The sequence below is a fragment of the Physella acuta genome, unplaced genomic scaffold, assembly GCF_028476545.2.
Source record: "Physella acuta isolate Inbredline_101_S28 unplaced genomic scaffold, ASM2847654v3 ptg000464l, whole genome shotgun sequence".
NCBI lineage: Eukaryota > Metazoa > Mollusca > Gastropoda > Physidae > Physella > Physella acuta.
In genome coordinates, this window is record NW_026731983.1 from 68,535 (window position 1) to 85,513 (window position 16,979).

General features: G+C 33.4%; 2 protein-coding genes across 4 annotated transcripts in view; one reads left to right on the top strand and one right to left on the bottom strand.

The window, feature by feature from the left end:
• LOC131943662 (uncharacterized) lies at positions 1-16,016 on the bottom strand. 2 transcript variants are annotated; one of them, XM_059303868.1, is made up of 12 exons: positions 15,782-16,016; positions 10,273-10,645; positions 9,926-10,110; positions 9,717-9,774; positions 8,956-9,050; positions 8,438-8,550; positions 6,910-7,075; positions 6,624-6,711; positions 5,948-6,165; positions 3,959-4,059; positions 3,291-3,386; positions 1-2,860 (listed from the first exon to the last, which is right to left on the bottom strand). In XM_059303868.1, exons 2-12 carry the CDS (start codon positions 10,631-10,633, stop codon positions 2,530-2,532), a joined length of 1,812 nt encoding a protein of 603 aa, XP_059159851.1. In that variant the 5' UTR covers positions 10,634-10,645; positions 15,782-16,016; the 3' UTR covers positions 1-2,529. The 2 variants fall into 2 exon arrangements, with proteins under 2 accessions (XP_059159851.1, XP_059159852.1); XM_059303869.1 differs by lacking the exon at positions 15,782-16,016 and adding an exon at positions 13,891-14,170.
• Positions 14,226-16,979, top strand: part of LOC131943661 (ADAM 17-like protease) — a 17,114-nt gene continuing 14,360 nt past the window's right edge. The window contains exon 1 of one of the 2 annotated variants that reach the window (XM_059303867.1): positions 14,226-14,403. The gene's annotated coding sequence lies outside the window, so the exon portion shown is untranslated. Of the gene's footprint in view, positions 14,404-14,470; positions 15,473-16,979 lie in introns of those variants that run through there. The other variant, XM_059303866.1, reaches the window with a different exon arrangement.

Sequence of the window (16,979 nt, forward strand, 5' to 3'; positions counted from 1 at the left end):
AACATTTCAAACAGTAGTTTATTAAAAAGGCAGTCAAATTAATTTAAAGAAAAAAAAATAAAGATGATTAAGGTTATGTTAAAAATGTTTTAAAATAATTTTGGAATAAAATATTTATAAATTTTATAGATGTATTTAAAGAAACCAGCTCATTATAGTGAATTGTAATTTGATAATTAAGTTATATACTGATATATCATATATTTGGTACATTTCATTAAAAAAATACAAGTCAAAAATGCATAAATTGTTCTCTCAAGATTAAGAGGTCTAGAAATTTTTTTTTAGTTTTTACTATTATCAGTTGCAAGGCTGCTGAGATTATCCCTCAATAGGACTACCTTCACATGACTGTACAGTTTAAAAGCCCCCTCACCAGCCCCAGCTAATATATCACCTACACATCACATATTATTGATATTTGTTTACTCATCCCTACTTACCAGACTTTGTCTTTAAATAAACTCCATATAATAACTTTTTCAGCACTGTAATATAGCTAAGAAAATTTTTTGGAAATGTTAACATTGACAAATATTTCACAATATAAAGGAAAAGAAAATGTTTATAATACTTTATATGTTTATCTTCTACTGATGACATTTTACTCTCATGTAATTTACTCAAAGTCAGTTGACACATTTTGAACTACTCAAACTCCTACTACACCTGACTCAGCAGCCTTGCTTGTTTTAATCTTACATCATACAAAAAGAAATAATTTATACAACAAATGTAAATACATTCAATATCAGAAGTAATATAAAAAAATAAAGTCAACCATTTTTTGTTAAACAATGTTTTACAAAAGCAATTGGGCATAGGAAATTGAGCCTGTTTGTGTGACATCAGCTTAAGAAAGGATTGTAGACAACAGCCATTTCTTTCCCCGACTAGAGCCAGGTACCCATTAGAGCTTTCTGTACTCAATGACATCCTACCAACAGTACACTCTGAACAGAAATGAAAGACCTCTAGGTAGGTAGTTGATTGAAATGCAACTCCATCCTGATGGCAGTGTAAGTACTATCAACAGCATACGGGAACTTTTAAAAATGTGTTGAAAAACATCATTAATATATTTTAAAGGCATCTGTAAACATTCAATCAACCTTTAGACATGGCAGTGTTACCACCTCGACTTTACACAATAATGCTGGTACTAACTACTTAATGCCACAAGGTATAATAAGTAAATTCTGTAAATAAGAATAGGCAATGCAGAAAATAATGGTAAATTGTTGACTAAGTTGAAATATTTAGTGATTGGTGTGGACTAGCAGTGGAGGCACGAATTTCATGATCACAATACTCGGGTTATGAACTGTAGGTTATTGTTCAACCAATATCCAAATCAGATGGCTCGATGCACTGGTGGAGGAAGCTGACCAAAACCCAAGAGTTTAGTGAGTGTGATAAGGGCATAAAAAATGCTTGATTCTTCATCCTGTTGTGACTGGTCTGGCTTGTGACCATTATTCTGGAAAGTTATGCTGACAGTGAGAAAGAGAATAACAACCTAGATCTATTTGTCGATTACAATAATTTTAAAAATCTTTTTGGCAAACATTTAATATAATTAAACAGTTTAAACATTTCTGTAATGTAAGTCTTTGGCTGGAAGATTAACAGTAGTACAAAAATGTGCAGAAAATTAAAAATGTGGAAAAAAATGGATCAGATAAGTTTAGTCAAACACAAACTGCAAGGGAATAAAATATTAATAAAACATGACAATGCCAAAGTCTGTGCTTAAGGAAAATAAATTATAGTAATTTCAAGAGCTAGCCAATAGGCTTATATAACTTAACATACTTACAGAAAATAAAAGAAAATGCAATTAATATTGATTTGATTACATTCACTTTTTAAAAATACATGGTAAGCATAAATGAAATGATTTAAAACATGCTCAAATTATATAAAGAATAAAACTTTCATTAAAAAAATCAAATGAATCTTCCTTTTAGGGCCTACTAAAACAATAAATGACTACCATTAGATTAAGTAACCTTTGATTTAAAAAAAAAAAGTGTGTGACATATAAGAAAGAAATCAATAATTTATCGAGTGAACACTAAGGCAGCTTGTTAAAAGTAAAAGCTAAAATACTTTTTCAAAACTAATGGTCTGCAACAGGTTAAAAAAAAGTAATGTTCACATGTTTGTTTGGTCAATGCTTTGGAAGAGATTCTGTGGTCAGTTCACTGACATCCACTACTATATGCCTTGACTCATGTCAGTTATACATTAAATCAAGTCTCAAGCTTTGTAATCAAATAGCGACAATCACCTACACATGCATAATTTTTAGCAGTTTTCATAAATACAAACATACAAATTACTTGATAAAATTATTTTGTGTTTTTGATTTTTAGCATAATGCAAGTAAATGCATGCCTTTTGAAACCCTTTAAAAACAGATTTTGGAAACATTTTAATAACCTGATTTACAAATAGAACTATTTTATAAATCATTATAAACAACTACACCCAACTAAGACTTATATCGCATTATAAGAAATTAATTTACTCAACACTGGAAAAAACTTGTATTTGATAATATTCAAAAACAAAAAGATCATCTTTACATACAACCCACAAACGTCGATCAGTCCCCATTGCAGTAAACTGTGGAAAATGGAACTGTTCCAATTTTTTGCCTTTAATTATTAATGGTTCCATCTTGTAATCTTTGGTCATTGTATCAACACTCAAGCGTAGAACTGTACAGTGATTTAGATCAGTTACAATGATACGGTTTAAGTGGTCATAGCAAAGTCCACATGGGGAGAAAAGAAATGCTAATTTATCTGGGTGGTCAGCATAAATGAATGAAGTTGGGAACAGAAACTCAATGCTGAAAAAGAATTTTAAAAAAATAAATTAATAAATAAAATATATACTATATTGTAAATTTATAAATTATTAAAATCAGAATCTCTATCTACTAAAAAAAATCAGTCAGTATTTATATAATTTGAAAGTATTATTAGAAATAAAATTAATGATATTTAAACATAGGATTGGTAAACAAATATCCAGTAAAACTAATAACAAATACTGAACATAATAAGTATGTTTTTAACAGCTAAAGAATGTTTTTCTGCATGAAAATATCTACAGTGGCGACCTATTTATTATGCAATAGTAAAGATCATATATCACAGATTTTAGTATCTTATAGTAAAGATCCTACAGCTTATGTTTTTAGATAGAAATCCATAGAGGAATTTAAAAAAAATTGTGTTCATTAGTGCCTGTATATAGTACTTAAAAATGACAAATACCTCTTAACAATTTCCAAATCTTCATTTAGAATTATGACACTGTTTCCTCTTGAGTTGCTGACACAAATTTCTCCTCTGTCACTCACTGCCACATAGCTTAACATTTAAAAGAATGTACATGTAGATATAGGATTTTAAAGGAACTAAGTCTAACTGCCTTACAATAACAAAATAAAAGATTTATTATAAAGACAGACATGTACATGTATGTGAGACTGGATACCAAAGCTCATCACTGAATCAACTAGGCTTTAAACATTAAAATGGTCATCATGTCACCATAACATGTTGACTCACACAATAAAACTTTTTGATCAGTTTCCACACGTTTGTCTTCATACTAGCTTTAGCCTGGGCTTGGGGGTTTAGTCGGGGCTTGGGGGTTTAGTCGGGGCTTGGGGGTTTAGTCGGGGCTTGGGGGTTTAGTCGGGGCTTGGGGGTTTAGTCGGGGCTTGGGGGTTTAGTCGGGGCTTGGGGGTTTAGTCGGGGCTTGGGGGTTTAGTCGGGGCTTGGGGGTTTAGTCGGGGCTTGGGGGTTTAGTTGGGGCTTGGGGGTTTAGTCAGGGCTTGGGGGTTTAGTTGGGGCTCGGGTGTGCAGTCTGTGCTATGGTGTGGTTGTAATAATTGGTTATCACATTATGAGAAATTAAACAATTTAATTAAACTTACTCTGGACTTATCATATCCCTTCCAAAGTCAGCCACAGTGTCTCTGATCACTTTTCCTCTTAGAGACATCAACATCACATAGCCATGGCCACTGTCCTGATCCTGATGAAATTATATAACATATGTTGTCATTTGTCACAGGGGGTCATTTGTCTAAGCAATGCTGCTTTACAAAGCTCATTAAAATGCAGTGTGTATATATATGGGAACAGGGCATTTCCCCCCTGTCAATTACCCCCCGAACATTTCCCCCCGGAGTAATTACCCCCCTGTCAATTACCCCCCAGTCAATTACCCTCCGCCTAGTAGGACATTACCCCCACCCCTCCGGACAGGGTTAGAGTTAGGGTTAGGGTTAGGGTCAGAGTCAGGGCTAGTGATAGGGTTAGGGCTAGAGTTAGAGAGGGTTAGAGCTAGGGTTTACGGTTAAGTTTAAACCAATGTCTAGCGTTGGTTTTGGTTTTAGGCTAAGGTGGATGTTTAGGTTTTGGTCTTTTTCTTAAGGTTTGGATTAAAGTAGTATATAGGTATAGAATTCTAGTTAGAGTTAGGATTCTAACTTGAGAGAGGGGGGGGGTGTAATTCCCCGGGGGGGGGGGGGGGGGGGTAATTGACAGGGGGGTAATTGCTCCGGGGGGGGGGGGGGGGGTAAATACGGGGGGGGGGGGGGTAAATATCCGGGGGGGTAATTTCCAGGGGGGTAATGTCCTGTAGCCATATATATATATATATATATATATATATATATATATATATATATCAAGCATACTGATATTACATTTCTTACTGTGTGAGTCCACACAAAAAATGCCAAATTCATCCACCCAAATACATACACCCCTCTCCTCATTTGTGTGAAAGTTATAAATGGATTATCTATATGGCAAATTATAAAATGTAATTATAATGTAAGAATAATTAGGAATAAGAAAAAGCTTACACAGTGGTGTTTAAGATATATTATAATATATGTATATACAGTGGTACCTCGCGATACAAGTTTAATTCACGCCACAACATTGCTCAGAAGTCAAATCGCTTGTATCTCAAAGTAATTTTTTTGATTGAAATATATAAATAATTGCAATTGTCCGTATGGAAATTGCGCTAAAAATGCCATTTATCTGTACCAGCCCCCTAAATGACACCCCAGTTGTTAAGTTTTTTTAATAAGAAAAATTTATTTACATTTATACATAACAAATGTTGTACAAAAACAATAAAGGATAATGTACAGAAATACATTGATTTTATAAAGTGTATATTCTTTGGAAATCAGCCAACTTGAACTAACTGAAGAAGCTCACAGAAGTGTAAGGTGGAAGAGATAGAGCTTCACTTCATTCTCTTACAGTTAATGCTAAATTTCTTCTGTCAATATTATAATTCACTTACTTGTTACACTCTAAACACTATACTTTATCCCTAAATGTAATGCAACATAACTACGATTCACTGAAAATAGCTGAACTTAAATGCAACACAATATTTTATTATTACTTTCTTTAACATTTTTATCTCTGCCTTTCTCTTCACTCGTCTTAGCCTTTTTCACCATGCTTTCTTCCCTTTCACCTGCAGGCCGTTTTAAAAGAAAACCTGTTCAGGAGGTTTGTTTCAGAAATTAGTTAGACAAGAGTCGTTAAATAGCTGGGATGCAAAATCAGTTGCAATTTTTTCAGGGTGTTTCTTTTACATGAACTTTGAAACCCGCGCTTCAGCTTAATTATATCTCAAATTTTGCTTGTAACTCAAATAGAAAAAAAGCTCTCGTATGTCTGGGCACTCTTATGTTGAGGTACCACTGTATTAGTATAAGGCTATTATTTGCAGTATATATATATATATATATATATATATATATATATATATATATATATATATATATATATATATATATATATATATATATCACAAGCTGTAATAATAATTTTTTTTTCTGTTTATGTGGGATAGTTGGGGGAACAAGGTACATTAAATTTCCACTTACTTTTTTCTCATCACAGCTTACACATACAATAATGTTGTTGTCATTAGTTACTGCAATACTACTTGCCAGAGAGTCCAACTCTTTGATAGTCTCAAACTCAATATATTGTTCATAACTTGACAAAAAACTACCATCATTGTATTTAACAGCACTACTTGCACCATTTTTGCATAAAGCAATGATTTCCTTACTTTTTAATTGAGCCAGAAAACACCACTCTGAAAGATGCAACAAATGTGTGCCAGTAGTAAGCCTCCAATTTTAACTCAATTTTTTTTTTTGTGCTCAGAAATAAGTTCTTTATATTTAGTTTTAAATTAACCGAAAATATTTAGCACAATAATATGTGAAAAGAAATGGGATATTTCAGATAATTAATTTTAATAAACTGATAATAACAAGATTCCTGGTGGCTATTTACAATAAAAACTCCAATATTAAGCTAAGCATAAATTAAAAAGAAATGTAGAACAAAATCATAAAGAAACTAAAAAAAATAAAATTGAATAGAGATATCCTTGCCACTTTATTAACTGTTTATTAATTTCAATATACTTTGAGTATAGAGGTTAATTTATTTTAAAATATAAAATTTGACACATAACTATTTATTTACAGGATAGTTAGAGAACTTTTTGCCTATCTTCTAAGCAGATGAGAGCAAAACTGAACAAACCTCCATCTGTGAAAAATCGACGAATCGACATGTCTCCAGTCTTGGAAGTATCACAAAGATAAATAGGGTGTAAATCGGATGCAATAGCCTAAGAATGTAAAATTTACTGATCATCAAAGATAAAGAAGAACAAATTTCTATAAGATTTAAGAAATACATTGTTTGAAGAAAGTAAAGCTAAGAAAGCATAATAGATACACATTGTGAACTGAAACAGATGAACTCTACTCCCTCTGTTGCAACAATGTAATAGCTTTATATAAGGTGACAGGATATAAGAAATTACCTTGCATGAAATTAAGCACTCATCGCTGCTCAACACAATAAGACTTTTAGTGGTAACATTTCTAAAAAATTTATCAGGTAGTCTGTTGACACTGACTGGCTTTAAATTTTTAGCTGCTACTTGAACTTCCACTACTGGCAATGCAGGCTGGTAGGTTAGAGAAACACTGATGAATATAAAACAATTATTATAAAGCTTGCAATTCTGTATTGTACTTTATTGCTTACTGACTGCTTTCAATAACACAAGTAATGTTGCTATCAATGTCAAATGGTGGAGTGGGCTGTCGAGACACTGGGAGAATCCTGTTGGACTCCCAGAAATGGTGCAGCAATATTTATAATGTCACTGTGTGTTGTTTTTTGGCCTATAATACTTTTACTATTTGCGTTTTGTATTTTTTCATTCAAGCTACTTCCAGTGTTATTTTTAAAGAAATTTTTAAAAATTTGACAAGTTATAATTGTAAGTGAGCAGAACCAGATTAATAAAATGTCCTTTGAAAATCATGAAACTTTAGTTATATATTAACCGAAAATAATGTACAACCTTTAAGGGGAAGTATCTAATTGCTCAATTGAAAAGCATGATTTGAATGTTTTAAAACAATTAAGGGGATATGATCCTTTATTTCTATTTTTTATAATGTAAGATCTAAAGCCTTTTAAATATTTTTACAATTTTTGGCACATGAAAGTATATATTAAACAGCAAAAAAAGGTTGAAAACAATTTTGGTTGTCATGGAAACCAGAAAAAACCTCTGCAATTTTTTTTATTGTTTGGTACTTTTAAAAACGCTAAGGCTTTTTTATTTATGCTCTTATAGCAATCAAATTTACACAGGTTATATTTCAGTATTATTAAAACTTTTGTCACGACAACTTTTTGATAGAGCTACTGGTCAGAATTCTATAAGGTCTAAAGTAACGCACCCTTTTTAGTATGCAAAAGTTTCAAAATTTGCATATTATTACCCATAAACTTTAAAAAAAAAATAAAAGCCACTCTATTCCCTCGAGACAAAAGTTTTATTTTTGCATGAAGAACATTTACTGAAAATATGGTGGGCATTGTTTCATAAATAAAAAAGTAGTAGGCTTTTTAGTGATAAAAAACTGCAAACTGAGAAAAACAGCAAAAAGTAACAAAAAGAGGGTAAAGAAAATACCATTTCTGTGTAAGTAGTAAAGCCGATTGTAAGCTTTGGGTGTTTCTGAGATGATAGAAAATAAGATTATCAAATACATGAGAAATCCAGCTTTCCATTGATGCCAAATACAATATGATGACAGATATTAAACCTTTCGTACAGATTGGGAACATTTTTTTTTAATTAATAGGGTTATAAAAATTGTATTTTCATCACATTAAAATTTTTGTTCTCATTAAAGTTTTTTTCTTAATACAAAAATGGACGAAGTATCCAAAAGTGAAGGAAACCCACTGTGACGAAAAACCAGGATTTTGGTGATTTTTTAAAGCGCATATTCCCATAACTGTGTGAAGGTAAGAAATTGTAGACTCACCACTTCTCAACTGTCTTAGGTAACTGTTGTATATTGTTGTTCAACTCATAAAAGAGATCCAACACTTCTTGCCTAAATTTCAGAGCATAGATGATGTGGCTGTGGTTGTCTTCCTAATATATTATTTAACAGCAAAAAAGCAAATAATTAATAAATCTAATAGTTGCAAAAATTAATTGGCAACAGAGTAAAAACCCTTGAAGTTGGAGGCACCTTAAGTGATTATCCACAAAAAGATTAAAATGATAAACAATAAACTAATAATTTATAAAAAACATGTCCTAAGAAAATAAATTACCCCACAAGAGCTTAGCAACCAGTGTTTATTATGATTACCTGTTACAAAGTGTATTTGATGTTTAAAAATATGTCATGTTTAATAGTTATATTTTAAACCAGAACAAAGAATAAATACCGGACCTTGCATGCCGAGAAAAATGTGGTTGTGTCATCTGATGTTTTATTTAGTTTATTTTGAAAGATATGTTTGTGATGTTTTTTTTAAATAGTATACTCACTGACACTTCCAAAACATTTGCAAACTCAGAGAGAAAAGATTGGCAATTTTTATACTTCTGCAAAGTTTGGTCACATTCTGTTTGTAGCTCTTTACCTGATCATGTACAAAAATTAAGTTAAGAAATCCATAGACATACATAAATGTGCTTAAGACCATGTAATTTTCTTTAAAACTCAAGAAATTCTATCTTTATTCTAACTTGGGGAAATTATCTAATGGACACTGATGTTTACAGTTCTGATGCTTTACTAGGACCAAAACTAGGGACAAAAGGGGCAGTGTGGTCAAATAGCAGAGTATTTGACTGCTAGGCTGAAGGTTCAGACTGGTAACTGCGGGGCAGCCTTGAGTCCACCCAGCTGTGATGGGTACCTGACTCACATTTGGAAAACAAAGGCAGCTGGGTATAGTACTGACCACAATACCCCTTCATATGCTGAAGTAATTGAAACAACGATGAACTCTACTTCATCTGCCCCAAATGTACCATATAGGCCTTCCATAAAATTTAAAAAATAGAATGTTATATACTAATATATTTTTCTTGATGTTAAATGATACATTGTGAAGAATAAAGCTTCTTAAGATAAAATGATAATGCATTTGCAACATGACCACTGGAAAAATGGATAGACATTCTTCTGCTTGCTATAGTAAAAATATATATTGGCTTTAGACCCCTGAATAAAAAACATTTTTTAAATGAAAGAATAGTTTTGCATTAGCTAGTAAAAATGACAAAGAATAACAATTTCTTACTTAGGTTATCCAAATTGTATATAGCCCTTTGAAGAGCTACATTTATTTCATTATGTAACTGAAAAATAAAGAATTATTTTTTTAATAGAAAAGTATTTCATTATTTTTAGTGGAACTTTTCAGTCTAAAGCATAGATTTTTTAAAATAATTGCATGAAATGCCCTAATAGTTGCATTAAATGCCTTGAAATTGAAATCTAGTAACTTACATTTTCATAACATAATTGTATTTCAGTTTTAATATTTTTAATTTGTGACAAAATAGATTCTTTCAAAGAATTTTCATCAGCCTCTGAATTTATGCATTTTTTATTCAACATTTGCAACATTAAGTTCTTTTTCAAATCTCGTTGCACTTTGTACAATTCTTGAACATCATGCAGTTTGTGTTCAGCTGTAAATACAGGGTAGCAAAAATAAAAAACATAAACACATATCTTAATTTCACAGATCAGGAAAACAGTCAAATTTTTAAAACTTTTGTCATACATTAATGATTTTTTATTGTACATTATATTTAAATATCTTTCAGTGATAATAACAAAATAATATATACCATTGTTGCACTCCTCGCAGATGGGTTCGATACAAACTTTACAGAACAGCTTAAGCTCTTTGTTATGGTTTTTTAACTCACAATATTTCACATTTGAGGTGGGAGGATTCCTTAATTTTTGAAGCAACTCAAAATGCTTGCAGTTAGGGACTTGACACAGAGGACAATATCTGTTGACAAGTACAGCCTTTGAAGTATCTTGTTCACACAGAAGACAATATCCGTTGTCAAGTACAGCCTGTGGAGGATCTTGTTGACACAGAGGACAATTTATGTTGGCAGCCTGTGGGGTATCTTGTTGATCCTTGGGGGGTGAGCCATACTGCTCCTCGCTTGGTTCAAACTCTTGCATTGTGTTCATGGAAGATTACTTCTAAAATAAACCAAAGAAATGAGAGTATAGTTCATAACTAAAGTCACACACTACAAAAATCCTAAACTCATTCATTAGATTGTTTCAATTTGTACTCTGGCATTATTTTCATATATTTCTGAAGTAAACCAGAGAAAGAACAGTTATTAAAATAGTTAAACTTTGGATTGATAAGATAACCTTGTGGCAGACTACACAAAATCAGTTTACTTATTTATAGAACTAAAGAACTGAAAAGGATAAACAGGGCAGATAGGGGTCTAGGGCATAGAAGGTCAAAAGTCTAAAGATTACCAATTCTCATGACCTAGGGGGCAGGGCAGTGCTTACACCAAAACTATGAAGAAGCGACAGGGGCGTAGCGAGGAGGGGGGGGGGGGCGGGGGGTGGGTAAACGGAAAAAAAGTCACAGAAAAAAAAAACACAGAAAAAAAGTCACAGTTTTTGCTAGGAAAAAAAGTCACAGAAAAAAAAGTCACAGTGGAAAAAAAATTTTGGAAAAAAAGTCACAGAAATAAAGTCACAGAAAAAAAGTCACAAAAATATTTTTAGAAATATTTTTTTTATTTGTTTAGAATTGTAAAATTTTGTATTTTTCTTGTTGTGGGTTGTATTTTTTTATAGCATAAATTATTTATAGACGTTAAAAGCATTATGGTTTATAACAATTGTAAGTAAAAATACTCTAATATAATTTACACAACAATCTCAACTTTTGTTACGTATTTAGTTAAAAACGCGGTAGAAAATTTAACTATAAAAAAAATTTAGGCACATTTTGCCGTAGGCTATTCTCTGGTCGGCCTCTCCTCAGTAGGCATTGTCCGAACATATTTTGTGTTGTTGACGTCATGCGTCAATGACAGCATTTGAACCTTGTCGGCTTTCTTGTTTGATCCTCAGTGTTGTTATGTAATGAGCGTGATAAATGTGGGCAGTAAAGGTGGTTGAACTAAACATCTAAACATAACTATTGTGGCCATGAGTTGAGGGCAGCAAGTCAGACGAACTTACCATTTCACGGTAATTTAATGTTGGTATTTAAAAAAAAACAGGATTAAAACCGTGGACTTTGGAGCATTCTATTAAACGCTACTAATCTTAAGTTTAAAATAATTACAATCTACATACTTCATACTAAATATTTTTAGATGAATTATAAAAATTCCTATGCGTATACAGCCTACACACATTACATTACATTTAATTAATCCTAAGTTAATTTGCACTCTCTGAATATTTAATACATAAAAGTATTAACAAGTATCATGCAAATATATATTTGTGACTTTTTTTCCTGTGACTTTTTTTCCTGTGTTTTTTTTTCCTGTGACTTTTTTTCCTACAATCGGGGGGTGCGGACCGCACCGGGTGACACCAGTTAGGGGGGTGACACCAAGGCAAAAAATAGCAAAATATATAGAGAAAAACTTGAGGGGGTGGGGGGGTGCAAATTGAAAATTTGAAAGTTTGTCCCCGGGAAGGGTCGCTACGCCTCTGGGTGGGGGGGGGGGGGGGGGTAGACACCATTAAGTGCCGCACCGGGTTACACCTGACCTCGCTACACCACTGAGAAGCGATGATATTAACATTAAATATTGTGATTTCCTAGTGTAATATGTGGATAATAATGCTGAAGTTGACAGTAAAAATGTTAAAAAATTTGCTTCCAATAGTGAAGGTCAAGTGTAAAAGTTAGTAAAGTCTGGGCTTAGTGAAAACTTTTAATGTCAATCTAGATGTGAAGGGTGTGGGTGATTAGTAGATTGAGCTATCTGTGTAAAAAATTTAATAAAAAGTCTAGTGACAATTTAAGCACAATTGCCTTATGTTATCCATAACAATTTTAAATCGAGATAAATCATATATTCAGCAAATAAATAATGCAACACAAGTAGTTTCAATAATTCAAAACAAAATAGAAAAAATCCTTTCGAACCTCCGCTATGGTAAAATCCTATCGAACCTCAGCGCTTTGCGCTAAATCACCCTTGGCCTACACGATGCTCAGTTTAAAAATTCTTAATTAATTTTTTGTGGCCGAACGAAAGGATATTTTTGAAAACTTTCTTCGGCAATATTGTTCTAAATTATGGCAGGAATCGATTGGTAAATGTTTCAAGTCGCTAAGTGGTCTGGTTGCCAAGATATGTGCCAAAAACTGCATTTTTTCGAGGTTTTTTTGGCTTTTCCGGGAAATCCAGGAAGGAATTCCGGGAATTTTTTTGGCCTATGTTCATCCTCGGAACTTGCTTAACATATTTGCTTTTGGAACTAGTCCTCGATATTGCTTTGTTGAGGAGGAGATACGACTTAAAGACGACTTAAAGCTGCGGACACACATCCATCCATACATCCATCCATCCATCCATTCCCAGAAATGACGAGTTAATAAACGCAATTCTCCAGAATGGAAATTGGGCTAAAAAATGAAATTATACATAGTGTTCATAAAAAGGAAAATTAGCTGCCTAAAAAGATCACTAAAACAATGTTTTTTGAAAGGTGACATCCTATTAAGGTGGCTTACAGTAGTAGGCTCTATTGCTACAAATAAAGTTGTGTATTTATTTTCCCCCGAGTAATAAGTCTAATTATCAATCTAAGACATGGCTAAGGGATGATAGGACTTTGTTAAGACTGCAAATGACAATGATCTACCCTTTCATTGTGTTATTTTGTGTTGGCCTACTACTACTAGACTTTTTGCACAAGCAGATTTGTAGCTACATTTAATTATTTATCCTGTTTTCAAATTTGACATAATTTATTTTATTGAATCTTTTTTAAAATTTTTGTTTTGAGTTGCGGTGACAAAACAATGCACATGAAGATCAAATCTTGATCAAATATTTTTAAACTGCCTGAACAAAAAAAAAGTTCCATTTTCCAGACGACAGCCTATGAGGCAAGTTAAGTAGAGTACACCTGTTTCTGTAACCTTGGTGTGGTCAGTATTGTGTCTATCCACCTTTACTTTTCCTTAACATGAGTTCGGTACCCATTTAGAGCTGGGTGGACTCAGGGAGATTGTATTGACTTGAACCCGGATTCAAACTTGAGACTTAGCAGTCAAGCATAATCTATATCTATTATTATCTATGCCATGCCTGGACACAAAAAGCTTAGTGAATTATGAATATCACACCAAGCCTGGTAAAGGTGAAGGATCATCTCAGTCTTTAAAAACTATTTTAACATGGTAGTTAAAAATACTTATTAAATATTAAATGAATAATACTAACTATTACTAACTAATTCATATGCTTTAGGGTAATCTATCGTTTTAGGTACGTAAAATCGCCCGCGACTAGTAATGTGAAAAACAGGTGACTCCTTACATTTTAATAATTATTTCACATTTTGAGGAGGATTTATGTTTTGAAAAATACAAAAATGTTTCCTTGTTTCATTTATGTACCTGTTTCTAAACAATTGAATTAAAACTTTTCAGTAATAAATGAACACCAGCGATGTTTCCAACAGATGCAACCATACTCATTTACTATAGCAGCCATCTTGTTAAAGTTTTATTTTTATAGACTTATAGCGCAAGATTCAGGCGGAAGTCACTCTATTTTACAAGTCAAATGGCGGCTGTTTATATAGCAAATCTTGCTTGCAGACACTGCTGTTTAAAGTTAATTTCGGGCCTATATTGATATATTTAGCCATTGATTTAGGTTTATTATTCATTTATCTATAATATTTGACACAAACATATCACAATATACTTCTATTACAGCCTTGACAATGAGGTAACGTTTTCGTTCATTAATAGCCGCGGGCGATTTTACGTACCCAAAACGATAGATTACCTGCTTTAGTAGGCCGTTCGAATTCGCAGCTTCCGGGTTTGTTGTTTTGAAGCCATCTCACGGCTCATGCGCTTACCAAAAATGGCGACCAGTTTCGCTTTCACTAATGGGTAGAGCGATAAAACTAATGATTACGAAGCCATCGTTAATTTAAGAAATCGGAACTATCCGTTTCTATTTAAGTCTGTTATTTAAGAATTGTCGGATCTACTTTTGGCCTAATTCCTTTGTTTGTCTCGCAAGCGGCGCCTTAGTGAAAGTAGCTCTATGAATTCTTGTCTTTTATATCAAATAACTCTTACATATCGCTTCCAGATGCAAACCAGCTTATGTCAGATGTAAACTTTAAAGTATTAATTTTACACACATTACCATTAACTGGTAATAATTTGGCGTGTTAATGAGATATGTGCGTGGGAAAACGATCACCCCCCAATAATGCCATTTTATTATAATCTTGCTTAGTGAAAACGAGGCGCGGGAAAATGTGTGCTGCGCAAGAATCCAATCATTTGGCTAGATTTATGACTGTTTTTTTATGTCACACCTAAAAATAGAATGTTTACGCTTTCTTCATTGATGATCGTTTTCATTATTTTTTAAACTGAAAGTATGAATTATTAGTTAGATTTCAGGTTTTGTAACTTGGTATACTTACCCTTTATCAAAATTAAAAGCATAGCATGCTGATTGTGAACAAATATAGTCATAAAACACAGAAATATAAAGTTACAAACAATGCGATGTCAGGATGTGCCACACCCGGGCCACACCCCCTCAAGAAAACACGTGTTTATTAAGCTGTTTATGTCACTTTACACCAGTAATTAAAATTAATTTTCAAATTTTTATCACTTATTGGGTAAGATTAAGCACATGTATACTGAAAATTAAAAAAAAAACAAAAGCAAATTCTGTTTTAATGAAGGTCACGGGTCAAGTTTTTTTTCCTTCTGTCAAGTTCATTGGAGGTTGCCACAGACTGACCTGACTTTGGAATTTTTTTTCAGTAATAATGACTTTACACAGAAAGTTAAAATATGCTAAATTAGCTTAGTTTACTAGTGTTCTAGCTATTATTGATACATTTTTAATAAAAAAAATCATTCTGTAATTCTCATCAAAAAGCCTATGCTTTAGCATAAACATTGCTGTTAGTGTTACAGCAGCATATTTTAATTATTATTTTATGCACAAAAATTACAATTCAGTAGGCCTAGGCCTATAGGTATATAGTTGAGTATAGTATAGTTGAATATAGTACAATTAACTATTAGTAAGTTATTAGATCAAGATCTAGTAATATTTAGTAAGTCACCATAGATCTAGATCTAGAAATCTTGATGAAAAATGTCCTGAACTGAAACTGGTCTACTAGGAAATGAATGAAAACAGAGGCCAACTTTCAGAATAAATATTAGAGTAGCTTCCCTTCAGTTTTACTAGCCTATCGTATCGTTTTGTTTTTATAATAATTTACAAGCTTTACTTTTATTATAAGCTTTTATGATAATATATTGTTTTAGGTACGTAAATTCGGTCGAAGCTACAAGGTACGAAATTAATCAGCTAATGAAAATGTTTTTAATATATTCTTGGATATTTTTAATAAAATATTATGGCTAGGTCTAATTCGCGTCTCGCAATTTCCCAACACCCCAATTTCCTTTTTTAAAGCGAGGCAACTCTATTAATATTATCGATAGCATCAACCAAGCTTGGTTACCTCCTCTTACGAGAGGGTGGGTAAGATCTCAAAAGCGAAAGGGGGGGGGGGATCGGGTGTGAGGCAGTTTTTCTAGGTATCCCCCACCATTCCGAGGCAAAATGGTAGAAACTTTGTCCCAGAGGCGTAGCGACCCTTCCCGGCGCCCGGGGACAAACTTTCGATTTGCACCCCCCTCAACCTTTCAATTTATTTTTCCAACCAATTTTGGCGCCCCCTAAGGTTGGCGCCCGGGGACATCGCCCCCCCCCCTCTCGCTACGCTACTGAATGCATATGTTTCTTGATCTTGGTATATGAAGGGAAGGTGTGGTCAGCACTTTGTCCCAGAGGCGTAGCGACCCTTCCCGGCGCCCGGGGACAAACTTTCAATTTGCACCCCCCTCTCAAACTTTCGATTTGCACCCCCCTCAATATTTCGATTTACACCCCCCCTCAAACTTTCAATTTGCACCCACTTTAAGGCTTTGAATTTAATTTTCCAACCCATTTTGGGACATATTTCCCGTCCCCCCCACCCCTCGCTACGCCTCTCCTTTGTCCAGCCGCCTTTACTTTACTTTACAATAGCTAGGTACCCATCAAAGCTAGGTGACTCAGGGGTCATCCATTTATGACGTCCACACGGTGGGGGGGGGGGGGGGGGGGGGGAGAGGCGAAAAAAATTGACTATTGCGGACGCGTGTGTAGGCCTACTTCTAAAGGGGAATTAAGTGGATTTTTGTGGACGTGGTCCAAAATCCCAAAAAAAAAAAAAAAAAAAAAATGTGGACGTCATAAATGGATGTCTC